General features: G+C 36.6%; 1 protein-coding gene across 7 annotated transcripts in view; it reads right to left on the minus strand.

The window, feature by feature from the left end:
- The window catches only part of map9 (microtubule associated protein 9), a 31,385-nt gene extending 11,962 nt beyond the window's left edge, over positions 1-19,423 (minus strand). For 2 of the 7 annotated variants that reach the window (XR_010006335.1, XM_062981199.1), the window contains exons 1-14: positions 19,257-19,414; positions 14,719-14,860; positions 14,219-14,303; positions 13,262-13,831; positions 10,895-11,166; positions 10,067-10,178; positions 7,690-7,970; positions 6,237-6,292; positions 5,946-6,111; positions 5,055-5,144; positions 3,269-3,433; positions 2,104-2,249; positions 1,784-1,916; positions 603-668 (exon numbers count right to left, since the gene is read on the minus strand). Coding sequence is in view for 6 of the 7 variants with exons in the window: in XM_062981199.1 (XP_062837269.1) it covers positions 603-668; positions 1,784-1,916; positions 2,104-2,249; positions 3,269-3,433; positions 5,055-5,144; positions 5,946-6,111; positions 6,237-6,292; positions 7,690-7,970; positions 10,067-10,178; positions 10,895-11,166; positions 13,262-13,831; positions 14,219-14,303; positions 14,719-14,793 (2,217 nt within the window). In the remaining variant the exon portion in view is untranslated. Of the gene's footprint in view, positions 1-602; positions 669-1,783; positions 1,917-2,103; positions 2,250-3,268; positions 3,434-5,054; positions 5,145-5,945; positions 6,112-6,236; positions 6,293-7,689; positions 7,971-10,066; positions 10,179-10,894; positions 11,167-13,261; positions 13,832-14,218; positions 14,304-14,718; positions 14,861-19,248 lie in introns of all 7 variants that reach the window. The other 5 variants (XM_062981200.1, XM_062981203.1, XM_062981202.1 and 2 more) reach the window with 5 other exon arrangements.
- Positions 19,424-19,828: the final 405 nt, after the last annotated feature.

Here is a 19,828-nt window from a genome sequence, read left to right on the forward strand (position 1 = left end):
TAATATTATTTTAGAGTTTATTGAAAAACCACGAAACAGCGAATCCGCAAAAAGCGAACCACGAAGTAGTGAGGGAACACTGTATATATTTTTTGGCTGGGCTATGATTTTTTCAGTTCTGAGATATCGTTGTGCCACTTCGCATTTTGATTTGTTACTGCAGATAGCCAGTTTTATTTGCAGGTTCTACTGTGTTTTAAGATATTTTATAATTTTTATAATTTTTACAATTTTATGTGCGTTGTTGTTTTATACTTATGTCACTGCGTATATACTTATGTATTGTTGTTTATATGCGGCACTTGGAGTGCTTCTGTGAACCGCCCCAAGTCCCTTTGGGGAAATAGTGGCGAGGGAGATGGTGGCGGGGGAAATGATGGCAGGGTATAAATAAAGATTTATTATATTATTATTACATTTTGGTTCCTAGAGTACTATGATATTTCTTACCCTAAAGCAGTTCTTCCATACTTTCTATGTTAAAATATTTGTCGATGTGCACTCACAAACACACACACACACTCAATAAAATAATCCTTCAAGCAATTCTGAGTAACTAATATTTTCTTTTACAAACTAGTTTCCTTGTATTATTCACTCACTTGAGCTCCTGCTATGCTTTGCTGGTTCTGGGCTGCGCTGACATGGCTTGGCTGAAGCGGCTCTCCCTGACAGTGAACAGGAGAAGAGAACACTCTAGTGTCAAAGACTACAGCACCAGGATGAGAAATCACCAGCATGGCAGTGGTACTGCCAAAACCGTGGTGAGGCAGCTGTTTTGCTCTTTTTTAATAACTGACTTTCCCTTATACTAAAAAGAAAATCTATCACAACTAGAAAAAAGGTCTAAAAATATGACCAAAGCAACAGACATATACATCCTTTCGAGAGTTCAAAAAGAACCAGAGAGGTCAACTCTTATTTAGCTCACCCTTTGTAGGCCTGTTAAGGCCAAACTACATGTAATTTTGAGATCACACACACACACGTGTGTGTGTGTGTACATACATATATAGCAAACAGCAGTGGCTATTGGGCCTAATGAGATGCTATGGCATGAAGGGAAAAGCAAAATTTACTCTTATATTACACTCCTGATATTCTTTCTCTGCTGTAATTTAAAACATAATAAAAGTACTCATTTACTCTAAGCTTCACCTTTTTGCCAAACAATAACTTTAGGGGAACAATTTATATTGAAACTAGATGCCATGGAAGTGGAAAGAGTTAACCCCACTCCTAGCTGTTCAGAATGAGACTAGGATCTTCCATTGCTGCTAATTAGTTGTTGTTTTTTAATGTATATGCCATACCAAATTACAGGCCATGTATATTTTGGCCTCCATGGGAGTATACCTAAACTGTCAGTTGAGACTGACAATAAGTCTTGTTATATATTCCTAACAAAGCCAAATGTGCTGAAAAGGAGCTCCACTAATTTTTGTCATTACCACATGTAGTCCTCTTTCCCCATCCCCTCAAGACAACATATAGTTTGTTACTGTAGGCAGAAGTACATATCTGTGTTAATCACTTGCAGGAAGTTTTGTAAAGTATCCAAAATTGTAGTTTTTTCTCTACAAAACCTAAATATGACTTTATTTTGGTGTGCAGAGTTCGGGCATATGCATCTAACTCTAACAGCTACTGCGTTGATGCATCACCAGTACATGGGAGATTATACTGCCACCACTTGGTCTTCTTCATTCAGTAGAAGTTAATAAAGCAAAACTGAAATATCTGTATGTTATGCTTGCACATGATCAGCAATGCATACACTTACCAACCATTTTTCATATGCTTCTATGGCTTTTTTATCTCTTTCTTGCATCTCAACTTCTTGATCTACTTCTTTTTTTCTTTCTTGTGTTTTTTCCTTTTTCTTTTGCTTCAGGTATTCTTCTTTTTTCTCATTCCTAAATGGTATAAAATATATTTGAAAACATGACGGATATTTCTGCCTTCTATTCAAATGACCGATAATAGCAATGATGTAATACAGAAGTATACCGAATAAATTAGTTCCTTTTTTTGTTCATAAGGTTAGCAGATTCAGGTATAAAGGTATAAAAATATATTAAGTTCAGAATGATTCAGGCATACCACTTTTCAACAGCAGACCTGCTGTCTTTCTTCTTCTCTGCAACAATCTCCTCCTCTTTCTTCTTTTTCAACCTCTCGATTCTTCTCTCCTTTTTTAATTGTTGTTTTGAATATTCTGCTTTCTTTTCCTTCCATTTCTCAAAAGCCTACATGGTTTGTATTTAATAGCTTTTGTTAGTTTTTTAAATCAATTAAAATAATTTTAGTCATGCTATCAGCTGTTTGAAACCACTTGATTAATTGGTTGATTGAGTGTGCAGAGTACAAAGTCAGTGTTAAGTAATTACCATTTTACAAACCAATGTAAGTAAGTAAGTAAGTAAAAGTTTCTTTGTATACCGCCTTCTCTCCCGAAAGGGACTCAGGGCGGTTTCCAATATAAAATCAGCACAAAACATTGTACAATAAAACTCTGAAAACACTATAAAACGTTATAAGAATTAAAAACAAAAACAAAACATAACAATTGACTAAAACAATCACATAAACAGAAGGAATATAATCACTCAAATAACATATAAATCAGAAAAGAAAAAAGAAAAAAGACCACTGGGATGGAGGAGAGGATGGCCTGGAGGGGCCACTAGAACTAAAATGCAATGTTATATTCTAAGATGCTTTGGGGCAGAGGAATAAAGTGCATTAAAGCATTCAGTGCAAGTCCCTTTTGGCTAATTTAATTTATTTGTATCCTCCCTTTCTCCTTGCATAGAACCCAAGGTGGTTTACATTCAATTTTTTTTTAAAAAAAATGTCTTCTTGTTAATATTTTAAAAGCTTTTTGCCAGAGTAACACACCAGTCTAAAAACAAGTGTATTTCTAATTCTCAGTATCATTGATTAAAACACCCCCATTTAAATATTTAAGCTTTATTGATGAATTTGCAAACGAAAGCCTAGATTCTTGCTTTTCATAGATTTTGACCACTGGCTAGGCCTCTCAAACTACTAAATCTACTTGCAAAATTATTTACTGCAGAGTGAATATTGCCATACAGAGTGCAGAAACTTAACTGTTAAGTTAATTTCAACAGTTTGCCTTTTCATTTTCAGAACACTATACTCACTAAGATGAATCACAGGGAAATGGGCATACAATGAACACTAACTCAACTTAAAACAGTCTTTCTATAGGTTTGATGTTTGCAACATAGAAATTTCTCACTGCCTTTTGTGCCTCTTCTTTTTTCTTCTCATTTAGTTCTGCTTCTTTCCGTTTCTTTGCCTCTTCCAACCTTTTTTTCTCAGCCAATTTTTTAGCTTCTTTTTCCTTCATAGCCTTCCAGGCTTCAAAGGATGCAAGTGCTTCTTCTTTCTTAGCAGCTTCCTTCTAGAGAGACAGAAAATGTGCACTGTAAAACAGCAACAACTAAGATTTCCATTATAACTAATTTTGGACTTAGTTAGATAATCAGAAGGCCAAACAAACATAAATAAGTTGTATGTATTGTGAATTGAGATTCTTACGGCTGCATCTGCCTCATAATTCATGAAATCTACCACTTAACCTAGTATCTACTGGCTACCTATGCATTTTATTCAACTATAAATTGCAATAAACATAACCTATATATGTATAGCTTATATTTAACTAAGTACTCCACTAATTAACTTTTCTGGCTCAATGGCTCCAAACATGACAAAAATATCATTCAACTATGCTCTAATAATCAGCAGACTGGACTTCTTACCCTTCATGCTGCTGATACCAGATGAAGAAGATTGAGAAAGTAAATTACAGTCATGGCAATAATGTCAACATTGTGACCAAAGTAGTGATGATTAGGTTACTCTTTCATATTCATAATCACTACTTAATCACTATTTTGACATTACTGCCATTATTGTAACTTCCCCATAAATCTATTTTACTGATCATCAGCTTCATTGGGAGAAGGAGGTCAATTCTGTGGATGATCAGTGCCTGGTTAAATGATATTTCGATCCAGTTTGGTGGGGATTGGCCAGGAGAAGTTACCAAGTACAGTAATTCACTGCATAGTAGTCACCACCATATAACTGTCACATCCCTTTTTTTTGGCTCCAAAATTTGCTTCCAGCCTTTCTTCACATAATGGACACAGAGCTGATTCCCCCCTTCCTTTCTTCTTTCTCTGAAGGCCAAGCGGTTTAAAAAACATGACATGGAGGTCTCTGAAATTAAAATCTTCCTTCCTTCCTCCAAAGAGCTCCATTCCAAATTTTGTAAACTGCCTTGACTCCAGGGAAAGAGAAGGGAGGAAGAATCTTTTCTCCTCATTCTCAGAGGCAAGGCAATTAAACAAACAAGCTGTTTGAGGCTGGGTCACCCCCACCCTTCTCAGAGGTAAGGCATTTTAAAAAACAAAACAAAAAACTAGAGAATCAAAGGCTGGTCCCCCCCCCCCCCCTAAATTATCTAACTATTAAAAAGCATGACTATTATGAGATGAGATACAGTAGTTAGTTAAATAAAAGCTGTTACAGGATTTTGGCCAGTATGTATCAGGTTATTTCAAATCTAATTATTTGCTCCAAATGTAATTTGGAGAAATATTGCCTAGTAACTCAGGCAACTACAAGGAGCTAGTGAAATTTCATGCAATGTCCCTGTCTTCCTTAGGGGAAACATTCTAATTTTCTGCAAAACATTTGTTTAGTCAACTATCACCTTCTCTGTTGCACTTATCTGCTGTACCCTCACTGTCCCTACTAAATATAAGCCTTTATGACAATATAGGAATGCGATTTTCCTGTGTCTTGGCAGGGGGGTTGGACTGGATGGCCCACGAGGTCTTCAACTCTAATATTCTATGATTCAAATATAAAGCAATTTGTAAATCTCAATTTGTAAATCTCAATTAAAAAATAGATGCTAATAGTTAATTGGAAAGTCCAACTCAGAACACTTCTATGTCAAATCTCATAGTATGATGGTGACAGTTTTAGATCAGTGACTTTAAAAATAAAACCTTTTCATTTTTCTCCCGCAGATTCTCAGCTTTGTTTCTTTTAATTCTTTGCAGTTCTACTAGGAATACTCTCTTCTTTTCCAACCACTCCTGAAAAACATAACCAAAAAAATTGTACAAAGTTTATACATGAACTTTAGACATCACTTGATAAAATTGTTTGTTAATAAAAACAAACAAATGCATTGTTATTGCTGAAGCCACAACTTGATTTCTATACTCATGCTATGAACTATCCCTTTAATTTTGCATGCATGAAAACATGAATATTTGTACTGAAATGAAAAACTGCCACACACATAAGGCAAACCTTTATTTTCACATAACAGGCAATTCCCTGCTTTCAAAACCACCTTTACTCGTATGTTGATAAAGACTGCTGCTTCAGCTTTTTCAAGCTTCAGGAATGGTTAAGGCATAAAATGGGATTATTTCTTAGGCCAAAGACATCTCATTCAAATGTATTTGAAAACTATCTTAACCTGCTTCCTTGTTATCTATAATGAAAAGCTGGGAAAGGAGTAAAATTGAAGGCCTATTTCTAACCATAAGTTAATCTAAGTTAAGTTTAGCATCCCACCCTTTATATATTAAAAACAACAGATTATACAAAAAGGAATCTGTCTCTTATCTTTTATCCAGGTTAAGTATGGATTGTTCTATTCACTGCCTGTGAATTCATGCCATTCTAAGCTAATAGAGAAACAGCCTGCTTTTCACATCATCTTTCCTTGTACAGAAAATGTTTTGTCATTCATAGTTGATGTAATACAATGTATCATCATATTATGGACATTCGCATTTATGTTATGCTCAGCACGCTGACTCTGTAAATTGTGTTTTTAATTAAAAGAGATAATCTTGTAGCACTAAACGGTGCTACATGTTTACCTGATACACTGCTGCTCTCAAGCTGTCTGCTTTATCAAGTTCAGCACTATATTTTCGTAAATGCTTGTTGTCCAAGAACTTTAAAGTTCCTAAGTACTGAGAAGATGTGCTTGTTGGGATATTACAGGGTTTCCCAGTTTTCTTCAAATGTGCAGAGCTCAAAGACCTGTAAATTTTTAAAAAATGATTTAGAACATTTTAAGTTCTAATAAAGGAAATAGACAAAAAATATTCTTATGTTTTGTTATCTCTTAGAAAGTACTTTCATTCAATTTGCTTTTGATTTCCTACCTGCTTACTTGAGATTTTACATTTTGTGAAACTCGCTGTTTAAATTCACTCCTCTCCTAATAAAACAAAAACAAAACTGTTTCAAAACATGGTAAACAACAGAATGACTATGTAGCACCTATTTCAAATTTCTGGGTGTTTCAGAATAAAAGATCTGTGAAAGTTTAGAGAGGCCATGATATAAACGTATGAAATGCTTTTTGAACTAAAATATAGGAAGCACAACCAATTCCCTCTCCCTCATTTATAGCCTGTACATGTCAACAAAAGCTGAAAAATAGACAGCAAAGGGAACAGTCATGCCTACATATATGAAAATGACTGACTCCTTGAACACACTAAAATGATTTTCACCTGTGTTGGTATATTGGGATCTAAACGTACATCTACTGTGCTAATAGCAATGGCTCTCTAATATTGACTTCCAGTATCAATGATCTCTTATAGGAGTACTGGAAACAAAGATTATCTCCAACTGAAATGGAAAGTGAGTGTTGATGTTCTAAGAATAAACTTATAGCAGCCAAGATTGTGTAAGCTGCCTTGAATCCTCTTCAGGATTGAGAAGGGCGAGGTATAAATATAAACAAACATGCCTATGTACATGTGTATAAAAGGGAAAGTGTGTGTGTGTGTGCGTGTGCAGGAGGGGAGATCTAGTGGCTCCTTTGCGATTAGCTGACGTATTTCAACATAAGCTTTTTGTAGACCCCAGTCTACAAAATGAGTGTGAATACATGTGCATGCTTCCTCTTTAACTAGAAGGGAGAAAAAAACATGAGAGAAGATTCAACAGACCAAACACTCTTTCTCTTCTCTTCTCTTCTCCTCTGTGCTCTTCCCTTATTCTTATTATTTCCTTATTCTTATTATTCCCTTATTCTCATACATATTATTGGTGTATCTGGATTGTTGTTTACATGATTTTAATATGTTGTGAGCCGCTTTGGGTCCCGTGAGGGAGAAATGCAGATTATTATTATTATTATTATTATTATTATTATTATTATTATTATTATTATTGTTTATCATTATTATTCAGCATCATTTTCTAAAGTGAACTCCTTGTTGCTCCTCACTTGGTGGCAGGACTCTTCACCTGCTCTTTCTTCTCTATCCTATCAGTCCTCACTCAACAACATGGACTCCTCCTTTCCTTCAACTCCTCCCTCCTCCCCCAATCTAGCATAGTTTATCTTTTTAAACTTGCTTTCTACACATGAGAGGCAGTCTTTTCCTACTCATCCTTTTCTCATTTACAAGTATCCCCCACTTATTCAACAGATTAAGGATCAAAGCACTATAGGTTCTGTATTTCGACGATTTCCTGTTTTTATGAGTTTTCTAATAATCCAACAAAAAAGCAAAGGACACACAAAACATGTATGCATGCATATGTAGTTATGTTATTTGAAAATCCTCACCAATGACGATACAAATTTATCAAACACACCTTCACTGAATCCTCTGACACTTCCAGTGCAGCTTTTAAAGGACTTAGGTCTACCTTCTGTTCAGATTTATCATCCTTTGTGGTCTCTTTTGATCTGTCCTTAATGGCACTATGTTCTATTGTCTCCAGCTTTTGTTCAAAATCATCTTCAACTGACTTCTGCAATTTCTTAGTTTTCTCATAGACTGTTGTCATCATTAGTTCTAACACAGAAGGTGATTTTCTGCCACTCTCCAGTAATTTCAGATCACTGCTGTTGCCAGTTCCTTTTTCTTCATCATCTAATTTTTAAATGAAAAAGAAAGAAAAGTGGGGGGAAAGTAGCATTGCAGTATTAATGAACAGACTTTGGGGGCTGCAGAAGTCATTGGATAGGAGGAGGGAATCTTTCTCTTTGTTTAAAACAAAAGTTTTTAACTCTCTCCAAGATCTAATTTTACATGAGATAACCAGTGACTTAAAATAGAAAAAATTAACTCTATTGCAAAACTGTTGCTTGAATTTATTCTTTAAAAACTGGCATATTTCATGGTTTGTCCATTTCTGTATGAAAACATACTGTCACAACTTGTTTCATATAGCTTTAAAAAAAATCAGTTCCCCTAACAACTGGAGCATTCAAAATCACATGATACAATTAAAAATAGATTTATAAATTCATTCCGGGCAGCTTCTTACGAGTTTGATAGATGCATATTTTCTTGTTTCAATAGTATATGGGGCACAATGTGTCTAAATGAAGGGTCAACCTGTAGTTTTCCTATCTAGATTTACCACCTGAGACCTGTGATTAGAATTTCACCACTTTAAAAAAGTATCCCAAGCATAGTGTTGGATCTGAGAAAATAGTTTTCATAGCCTAGGACATTCAGGAGATGCATTTCAATAGGAAGTAGTCATATGATTAGATTAGAAAAAGGGATAGGGAGCATATATTTCCCAGATATTAAGTAATTCAAACTAGGTATTTGTGAGCAAGGGAGTAGATTGCTGTTTTTCAGCAAGACACAGAAAGAGGTAATAGAAGAGCAAGCACCAGGGGAAAGAGATTCTCTCTCATATTGATTTGGTTACCTATTGAGAGAGAGAGAATTAAGGCATGTCTTCACCAGTGCTTAGCCAGTATATAATTTAAAACATACCAACGGCCTTATGCTTTCAGGAACTTATTTCCCAAGGACCCTGGAACTTTACACAAATTGAGCCAGGTGCTATTGTATTTTTTGTATTTCTGTATTTCTGACTCTATTTATCTGTATTTATCAGATATAGTTACAACATTGCCAATTCATAATCAGAGAGACTATTTGTGGGTCCAGCTGTGAGAAGGAAAACACAGATAGAAAATGGTTGGAACAAAAGAAGTTACAATTTTATAAATAGCTATAGGCTTTTGACTGGTATGAGGCATGAATCTGGCATTGGGGAACTTATTATCCAAAATCTCCTTGGCCAACTTGCTGACACGGACAACTGAGTGACGGGTATGGAATCTATTTGAGTGTGAGCCACTGGGTGGTTTCTTGTAACCTAAAGTGAGGCTGATCTAATAGTGCTCAAGGTGGAATCCATCCTCATTTCCTGAACCTCTAATGGTCTCCAATATGAACAATTTTGTTGAAAACTGTATCCTGCCCCTCACTACATGGTCATAAGAAATCATAGATCTAATGCCTGACAAATTATTTAAGGAAAGGTGAGTGGGAAGTTAGCAAGAGCCTAAATGCCAATGGAACTACACATGCAATTAATTTATTTGCCACGGGCAAACTGTAATAAAGACTGTTCAAAGTCCCACCTCCCTCTATCCTCAACTGCCCCTTTAATCTGAGTGCTACGAACCTACAAAAAGTGTGTGGGCTCTGAGGCAAAGGCCAAATTATAGTAGTAACAGCTATCCACCATGCTATGCTACACCACAATCTACAAAGGGACTGGGTAGATAACATAATTGTGAAGCAGGTAAGGGGATGTAAATGGAAATTGATGTGACTAATAAAAATGCTTTTTGATAGGGCATACATCCCTAAAACTGATTTCTAAAACAAAAAAAATAATATTTTAGTGCACATAAAACCATGCTGTTTCCCTACAGAGACATTAGGGCTAACTATGAGAAGCAATTAATATCAGCTTGTTAGCACAATGTCCCCAAAAGTCTCCTTGTTATAACAGAGGATCAAGGGAGAGAAAGCCAAAGGATATCATTAATTTCAGATTTCCCTCTATCATTAATGAATTTGAAATTTTCCTCACAAATGGTCAGAAGTTGCATTTGGACTCTTGAAAGGTAGTTATAGCTAAGTATTACACAACTGCAAGATCTCAATTAAAGCCAGCAGTTCCAAAGATAATTTTATACAACCCTACTTTTTACCTTTTGATGAAAGTTCTTCCCCAAATATTTTTAGGTTGGAATCACCAGTTCTCTCATCCATCGAAGAAAAATGAATAGGAAATGGGGATGAGGAGCTTGCAATCCAGGGGCCCTAGGATATAAGACATGGTGTGGGTGAGTTTTCTTGGACTGGGAAATAAATACCTATTGCTTGATATAAACTCTGTAATACCGATTCAGACTGAAGGTGACTAAACACAATATGACAATAGAAGCAATCACAAATTAAAGGAAGAAATAAGATGCTTACTTCTATGAGAATAACAGTTCAAATAACTAAGAAAGCATATTGGGAGCTGCAGTGGAAGTCAGACAGGATGTTTCCCCTCTTCATCATATTCAGGGATGACATCCTCCATTGTCAGTCATCCTTAGTATCCTAAGTAACTAAGCTTACCTTATCATCCTAGCTAACCTTCCTAGATTTAGGTGGTATACCAATAATAAAAATTAAGTTACTGATCTTTTCCCACTAATTAGTGAGCAATTAGATCCCACAAACCTATCTGCACTCCCTCCATCATATAAAAATAATGAATGAATGTATTTCCAGTGCATTTTTTGTTTCACAGAGGTTCTAGAATAAATCTGTTCCATCCTACTTTCACACGGAAATTGTATACATTTTCCACAAAAATATGACTTTTCAAGCCAAATGTTTAATTAGAAAAGCATAATCCAAAAGCTATTACTCCAATCTGCATATTAGCCTACACGATGCCAATTAACTTGGCTGACTTGTAAATGCAGGCCATACTAAATAATCCAGTATCCCAACTTAAAGGCCTTTGCTTTTCTGTTATTTACCCTTTGTTCATACTGGATAGCTTTATATCCATTTCTAACCTCAGGACTAGGACTTTCAGCAAGTGCTCTTCTTTCAGATTTCATCACTTGATCATTTAACCTTGTCTCAGAAGATGGTGCAGACAAAGAAAAGAATCTGTGGTTATGAGATGTTCTATCTTCTGTTTTGCTTCCTTCATGATCTTCTACATGACTACTTTTCCTCAAAACACTCCTGGGTTGAGGAGACGGCTTTGAATACTCATGGAATGTAGGAATGCTGATATTCTCAGCTGAGAAAAAAAAAGAGAATGCAATTTTTAACCAGCATTTCAAAAGAACATAATTCAGACAAAATGAAACAACCTCCTCCATTTTTTTGTATCAAACACTGCCAGGTTACTTCAATCATATGTGAGAATAGCATTAAATCTTTCATTTACAATTAAACAAAATTAACACTTTTCTAAGATTGGAAAATAAGAAGCATCAATGTAAAACTCTTGCACATGCTTGATTCTTTCGCTTCTTTGAAAAAAAAAACCCAGTCAAATAACTGACAGTAATCATTTGCTCAAGCTCTTTTAGAAGAAACTAGCTGTGCCTGGCCACGCGTTGCTGTGGCAAAGTGGTGGTGCTATTGGTTAAAAGTTGTTGTGAAATTTTTATTTGACATTATTTGTATTTTTTTAATTAATTTTATTGTAACTTATCTTTTTTATTTATTATATTTTATTATTTTGTTGTATTATTTTAGTTATTTTGTTATAGTATTTTATTGTATTAATTTTTTAGTGTTTTTAATTTTTTTTTGTATTACAGTATTTGTATTTATTTTATTTTTTATTCTTTTATTAACACTGGGCTGAGTGAGTTGCTAGGAGACCAAGTGGGCAGAGCTTAGAGCTTTCTAAGTGGCAGCAATTGGATAAAAACAATTATTTCTCTCCCTCTAATTAGGACTTTATTTTTCTTTGCTTTTTGTTGTATCAACCTAGAGGCGTGGATGATGGGTTGTGTTGTCAAATTTTGAGGTTGGGGGGCTTGTAGTTTAGTTGTTTTGTGGGTCACCGTGATGCCATCACTCTTTTATATATATAGATAAGATTCCATATTTCAATTCCAATCTGTTGTCCTTAAATGCACACTGAAAGGCTGCCAGGTCATATGCAATATGAGATATGGTTAAGATCCCATACAGATAAATTGAATTTACAGAGGTGTAGCATTGTTTTCCTGTGTAGGAAAATAAAGATTCTCATTTTCTTCTATACCAATGCCATTTAAAAACAGAGATATATTCAATACACACTGCTCAACATAATATTGAGTTTTGAAGGAGTATACACTTCTCCCAGCACATAATGGTTCTCTGAAGAATTACCTATGGCCTTAATGCCTAGTTTGTTTGTTTTTTGGGGGGGGGGGGCTCAGAAATGGGACACAATGGGAAATGTGGATTAAGAAATTGCTTATGTCTTCTTTACAAGAATTCCCCAACTCTCTACTTTCTGAGTATCTTCATGAAGCTCAGCATTGAATCAACAGTCTATCAAATCCGTGGAAGGTTCCAAGGCAGAAGGCTCAGTTTGCAAGCATATTCTCCCAATTCAGAACAGTTCAGGGGCAGCATAGTGTCTTGGACTTTTAAAAATTAGTCAATAATAACTCTGGTAAACCCTTGTAGGAACTAAAATTAGTGTTTATGATTTGCATTTCAATGTTGAATGTTGACTATTAGACTTTTATACATTCTAGAAAAAATATGAAATGTTGGTCTAGATCCAAATGTATGGTTTTGAAAATACAAGCATATACCATATTTAAAATCATGAAACAGGACCATGAAACTTGGACTATACTGCCACTGAGTGGAGAAAAATAACACAAACACTTAGTAAGACTGTGGCCTTAAATTCCTGTGAAACACTGAAAAATAAATTCTCTGAGTAAAACGTTGATGATAGAAGAATGATTTCTCCATATATTGTGATCGTAAGCATATTGAGGTCTCACAGATATGGTTGCTTATTAATTGTTGGAGTTTTCTTGGAACATGGCTGCAGTATTTCTTGGAAGCAGAATCGTATAAGGGGCCACATAAGGGGCTTAATATGCTCACTGATCACAGATGATATGGGAAGATTACACACTTGACATCAGTTATTATGCTTCAGATGGTATCAGCCACTGATATATTTGTTTATATGTAATACAACAGACCAATATGAAAAAATTATCCAACCTACACAGTAGGTTTTGTTTTAAATATAAACATTCAAAAGTGCTGAAGCTTCCAAGAAAGGGATAATCAAAATTATGAAAACTACTTTACTTATATATAATTTTAAAACAATTCAAGAAGTAGAATATATTGTTTTGTTTTACCTGATACTGATGCTGCTTTGTTCTTGAATTCCCTTGGCTTTGGCACAGGCTTGATTTCATGTTTTTGTTTAATCATATTATCCCTCTCTAACTGCAGCTCAAATGTGTGTTCTCCATACTGTTGCTCACCCTCTAATTCAAAACCTGACCCTCCTTCAGAAACTAAGTCCTGTATCTCTTCACTCATATGTTCATTTTCCAATCCGGATGTTTCCCAAGTTCTCTCCTCATCCTCTCCCAGAGTGAAGACATCAGAAGTGTCCTTTTCAAAAGAATGGCAATCTTGCAGAGGTCTGTCAAATGGAATGGATGTTTTTTCTATATTCTCTTCATATGATCTAGAATATTCTATTAGTGAAAAAGGGACAGCTTCCCTCTCTTCCCTTAAAATCTCTCTCTCCAGCTCGGACACATAGTGAGGTGTCTCATCAGCATCTGATAAAGACAAGGCATCTTCACTTTCACTTTTTAAACTGCTCCCACTGTAATGACTCTTCTTGGATAATGGTGTTGCAAAAGCAACAGATTTCTTTGAGGTGTTTTCCAAAGTTTCAGAATACTTCTCTGAACCTAGAAACAGGTAAGATTGTCAATATGTGTATAAAATAAAATGCAGCAAACAAACTCTTAATTCTGCCATGTATTTTTGTTATTGACATTTTTCTAAAACTTTGCAATGTCAGTTGTGAAACTGCATGCTTCTTCCTCTATTTCCTGACTTCCTCCAGAATTCCCTATTTGGAATTCCATGAAACAAGTTTCAGAATGTAAATAGCAATTCCAAGCACACTTTTCATCATATTTGCAAAAAATGCATGTTATAAATTATGTCACACTTAAATATCAAAAGCCTGAAGAACATTAATAATACACTAAAACATAAAAATTTGCAAATATTTGGAGCCACTCAGGCTGACAAGCTGATGTTATCCTAAGGTATCTTGTTATTCAACATACCTTCATCATCACTTTCAAAGTCTTCAGAATATTCAGCTGTTTGTTGTCTTGCTGCACGAGCAGAAAGTGCTTCTTGTAACTCTTCCTAAATATAAATATAAAAAACAATTATCATTCAGATGAGAAAACACACTGCATGCATTTTAACACTAATTCCATATATCATAAATATTTTTAAAGATTTAAGAGACAATTCCAGCATTGTCTACAACAGGATCAATTATCATATGGAATTCACAGGGCATATATTTTCTATAAATAAAGTGACTGACATCAAAGAAATACAATTTAGTACTGCCAGTTAAAACCTCCATTTGTGATAAAGTCTACCATTTTAATACCTTACTCAGTTGTCCATTTTATCCACTATATCACCTTTCATGAATAATGATACATAAATATTCTAGGCAAGGATGGCAGCTTTAACAAGGTATAGAAATTTATTTCAGTTCATTGTGAAATTCATTCTGTACATCAATTGGAGATCAAAAAAAGTTTACCTGAAAAGTGGTTCTTTTGGAGAACTTTGGACTCTTACTGTAGGCTAAGGTGCTGACACTGTCTTCATCATACATGTTAACTGATCTTAAAATTTTAATCTTATATGCTCAAATTGTGATCCAGCGTAGGCACCTCTTCTGGCTGAATATAAAACAGAAAGATCTTAGTTGAAATAGACATTCTTTTGAGGAAAGACATTTCTCATCTTAGAAACAGCAAATGTTTGACTAAGAAGCATACTTTCTCAGCATGTTTCAATTGTAATTACAAGAGGAACTGAGAAGACATGGCTATAAGTTCCTTTCAAATGGTAAACAAATATCTTCTTTTCCTTCTAATTTTAGGTGCATAATACAGTAGAGTCTCACTTATCCAACATAAATGGGCCGGCAGAACGTTGGATATGCGAATATGTTGGATAATAAGGAGAGATCAGGGAGAAGCCTATTAAACATCAAATTAGGCTATGATTTTACAAATTAAGCACCAAAACATCATGTTAAACAACAAATTTGACAGAAAAAGTAGTTCAATAGGCAGTAATGTTATGTTGTAATTACTGTATTTACAAATATAGCACCAAAATGTCATGATATATTGAAAACGTTGACTACAAAAATGCGTTGGATAATCCAGAACGTTGGATAAGCGAGTGTTGGATAAGTGAGACTCTACTGTAATAACAATGGACTTTTTGTGGCTTTGCAAGAAGTTGAACTTGGGTCTTCTGTGTTGTAAATTTCTAGGCACAAGTTTACAACTGCACCTACAGTGCCATCCTATTAATCTGTATTCAAAAGACAGTCCTTTCAGAAGAAAGCCTATGTAACTCTGTTCAAAGGTTGGTCATTGAAATGAAGGCTTACTTTCAAATAAGTTTGCAAATTATATTAGTTGTTCTCTTTTCACATTGTAAGGTAACCAGAAACAAAAAAGCTCAATCACCTCTCAAACCAAGACTGAAAAACAAAACAACCTATATAAAAGAAATAATCGTGCCTTGAAAAAGTATTCATCCCACATTCCTAGACTTTTCCACATTTTTATGTTATAACCTGGAATTGAAAGTGATATAATTGTCATTGATGTCACTTGAAGTACATATGATAGTCAACACTCAAAAAGTGCAAAATATAATTTTATATTGGCAAAAATATCAAGCATTCAAATCCAAACCATAACTTGTTCCATGAATAGTTCTGCACTGTATCCCCATCTGCTCTGTAAGTATACAGATGCATACCTGTCACTGAAACTGTGTATTTTTCCCCAGATCAAGATTGCTTTTACAACAGCTAAGTTCTTACATAAGCCTCTAATGCGGTCCAAATTCATTTTCTTGTCCCCCTTCATTCAGACTAGACACTCATCTTTGTTAGACATCCGTTTATGTTAGACAAAAGTAGAAACAAAGGTCAATGGCAGAGGGCATGTTCTGTGTATTAAAAAAATCCCAAACTTGATTAATCCCTGGCATATCCAAGTGAGGCAAGAAAAAAGCCATGTTAGGCCTCATCTGCACAGACCACTTAATGCAGCTTCAAAATGGTATTGAATAATGCTAATTTCTGTGCAAGTGATTGCATAGAAAATCCAGGATCCAGTTTGAGGCCCAGATGGTGATTACCCAAACTACAGGGCACGGATGTGCATTAAGGGCTTTTGGACACTTCTGTGGCCTCTGTTGTCTGGCTGCCACAAATTGATGGCACTGACAATTTAATGCTTCGAACTGCATTAAATGGTCAGTGTAAATGGGGCCTCAGTTATGTGGGAACCTGGTGCCAGACACTGTAGGCCATCACTGCCCATCTAAGAGCCCTCCAGATATTGTGGATTGCATACACCACCAGCCCTTGCTAAGGTTGTGAGATGTTGCTATAGGTAGTGCTGTATGGACAGTGGTCTGTCTGTCACGGTGTAAGATATGGTGAATGTATGGAGAGGAGAAATCACACAAAAAACCCTGTTCATTTCTTCCAAGAACATGACCACTTTGATTTTTTCAACAGTAATCATGAGAGCTAGAAAAATGTAATATATTCTCTTGGTTTTATCATTATGTGTATGCTCAGAAGTGTGGGCAACACAGCAGAATATGTAAAACACAACTGTATATTTTTTTCTTGAATTGTATTGTGATGTTTAAGAATTCAAAATATATTTTCCACATTTTGGCATCAAATTCTAATTTCTCACAATACCTGTATTAACCCCCCCCCCCATGCCCATCATGAACAATCACTGTCCTAAGTCTTTGAGGAACAACTAGGAGTACATCTACAAAGTAGAAATAATACAGTTTGACACAAACAGAATTGGCTCAGTGCTATGGAATCACGGGAGTTGAAGTTTTACGTCTTTAACCTCCCTGCCAAAAAGTGTCTCACCAAACTATATTTCCCATGATTCAATAGCACTGAGCCATGGCAGTTAAAGTATCATCAAACTGCATTCATTCTATAATCAGGAACCCTAGGATGAAATTGCCATCTGCTGGTTAACTAGCACAGCAAAAATTCCTTTATTTGAAAATAGGTCATACAGAATTTGATAGCATTTCTTGCCAATGAAATATGCACAGAAGCATTCCTGAGACTAAATCCCCTAGATTCAGTGGGTCTCCTCTACCTGGCAAGTAGAAACAGAATTTGACCCCGTATGTTCTGTATGTATGTCTGTGTTTGTGTGTGTGTACAGATAGATAGACAAGATAAGATAAGATAGTCTACCAGGGTGGTGTAGTGCAGAGCTTTCCAACTGTGTATGTACAGACAGATAGATGGATGGACAGATAATCTATAGAAGAGAATCAGCATAGTGTAACGCTGAGCTTTACAAGCTGGACTGTATGTACAGATGGATGGATGGGTAGATAGATGAATTCTGTATAGAAGAGAACCAGCATGGTGCAGTGCAAAGCTTTCAAACTGTGTATGTACAGATCGATGGACGGATGGATAGATAATATATAGAGGAGAATCAGCATGGTGTCATGCAGAGCTTTCCAAACTGTACTGTATGTACAGATGGATGGATGGGTAAATAGATACGAGTACAGTAGAGTCTCACTTATCCAACATAAACGGGCCGGCAGAACGTTGGATAAGCGAATATGTTGGATAATAAGGAGGGATTAAGGAAAAGCCTATTAAACATCAAATTAGGTTATGATTTTACAAATTAAGCACCAAAACATCATGTTATACAACAAATTTGACAGAAAAAGTAGTTCAATATGCAGTAATGCTACGTAGTAATTACTGTATTTACAAATTTAGCACCAAAATATCACTATGTATTGAAAACGTTGACTACAAAAATGCGTTGGATAATCCAGAACGTTGGATAAGTGAGACTGTATATGTAGAAGACAACCTGCACGGTGTAGTGCAGAGCTTTCCAATTTGTGTATGTGACATGTTAGAGTGTTTTGATGTGTCGCACAAATGTAATGAGAAATGACAGAAATCATGGAAATCTTACAAATCATATATTTGTGTGTGAGGGAGAGAGGGAGGGAGATTTTCATGAGAGATTCTGTGGCCCCATAGTAAAGGTAAAGGTTTTCCACTAACATTAAATTTAGTTGTGTCTGACTCTGAGGGTTGGTGCTTTCCATTACTAAGCCAAAGAGCCAGTGTTGTCCATAGACACTTCCAAGGTCATGTGGCTTGCATGACTGCATGGATCATTGCTACCTTCCTGCTGGAGTGATATCTATTGATCTACTCACATTTGCATGTTTTCAAACAGCTAGGTTGGCAGAAGCTGGGCCTAACAGTGGGAGCTCAACCCGCTCCCCGGATTTGAACCGCTGACCTTTCGGTCAGCAAGTTCAGCGTCTCAATGGTTTGACTCACTGCGCCACCAGAGGCTCCCACTGTGCCCCCATACCTTTTGTTACTGCAATTCACGTATGTGTCTTAGAAGAGGTTGGTTTAAGCTCTGGTTTATTAGTAAAAACTCAATCACTGTGTTGCGAAATGACGCCTGTCTAAAGAGCGTCATTTCTCTGAAATGTGTGAAAAGCTTTGGGTCCGTGGTTTGCGCATTGGAGCCTGGGGTTTGAATCCCCACTTAGTCACAGAAACCCAATGGGGTGACCTCGGGAACGTCACACACTCTCAGCCTCTGAGGAAGGCCATGGCAACTCCCTTCGGAATGAGAAATCCACTAAAGTGTTTCAGTGCACATGATATAACAGGCATGGGCAAACCTCAGCCCTCCAGGTGTTTTGGACTTCAACTCCCAGAATTCCTAACAGCCTACTGGAAGGCTGAAGTTTGCCCATGCCTGCTCTACACTATATATAATCAATGCAATTTGACACATTATTTGCCATGGCTCAATGCTATGGATGAGTAGGTGTTGTACTCTGATGAGGCACCACCACTCTTTGGCATGAGGCAGCTATAGAGCTACAAACTCCCATGATATCACCGCATTGCGCCAAGAAGCGGTGTCAGGCTGCAGCCATTCTGCAATGTAGATGCACGGTAGGCCTCGGCTCCCCGCCTCCAGCCCACCTCTGTACCTCGCGTCGCAGGAAGGGTCTTTCTTGCCTTGGGCGGGAGAGGGCTGAGCAGAGCCCGGTCTTGTCTTGTCCCTGCCCCAGCTCCAGGTCTACGCAGCGCCGCAGGACTGCTGCTAGGCCGCTCCGCCCGAGGGGTTGCTTAGCAACCGCGACTACGCCGGCGCTGACGGCACAGAGCACAGGCCCCGTTGCCGTGGAAACCGAGCCACGCCCCCTCCTCTGCTCTGACAGGCAGGTCGAGGTGTGGAGGAGAGGATGCTGTTTGACGCAATAAAGGCATTAACTGCTTTCAATGCTATAGGCCCCTTCTACACAGCTAAATAAAATCCTACATTATCTGCTTAGAGCTGGAATATATGGCAATGTGGACTCAACGCCCTGACACACAGCCATATAACCCAGAATATCATGGCAGAAAATCCCACAATATCTGCTTTGAACTGGGTTATCTGAGTCCACACTGCCATATAATCCAGTTCAAAACAGATAATGTAGGATTTTATTCAGCTGTGTGAAAGGGGCCTTAGGGAGATGTACTTACTTACCTAGGCGATCCCTCGTTGCTCGAGGAT

Source organism: Anolis carolinensis, chromosome 5, assembly GCF_035594765.1.
Source record: "Anolis carolinensis isolate JA03-04 chromosome 5, rAnoCar3.1.pri, whole genome shotgun sequence".
Taxonomy (NCBI): Eukaryota; Metazoa; Chordata; class Lepidosauria; order Squamata; family Dactyloidae; genus Anolis; species Anolis carolinensis.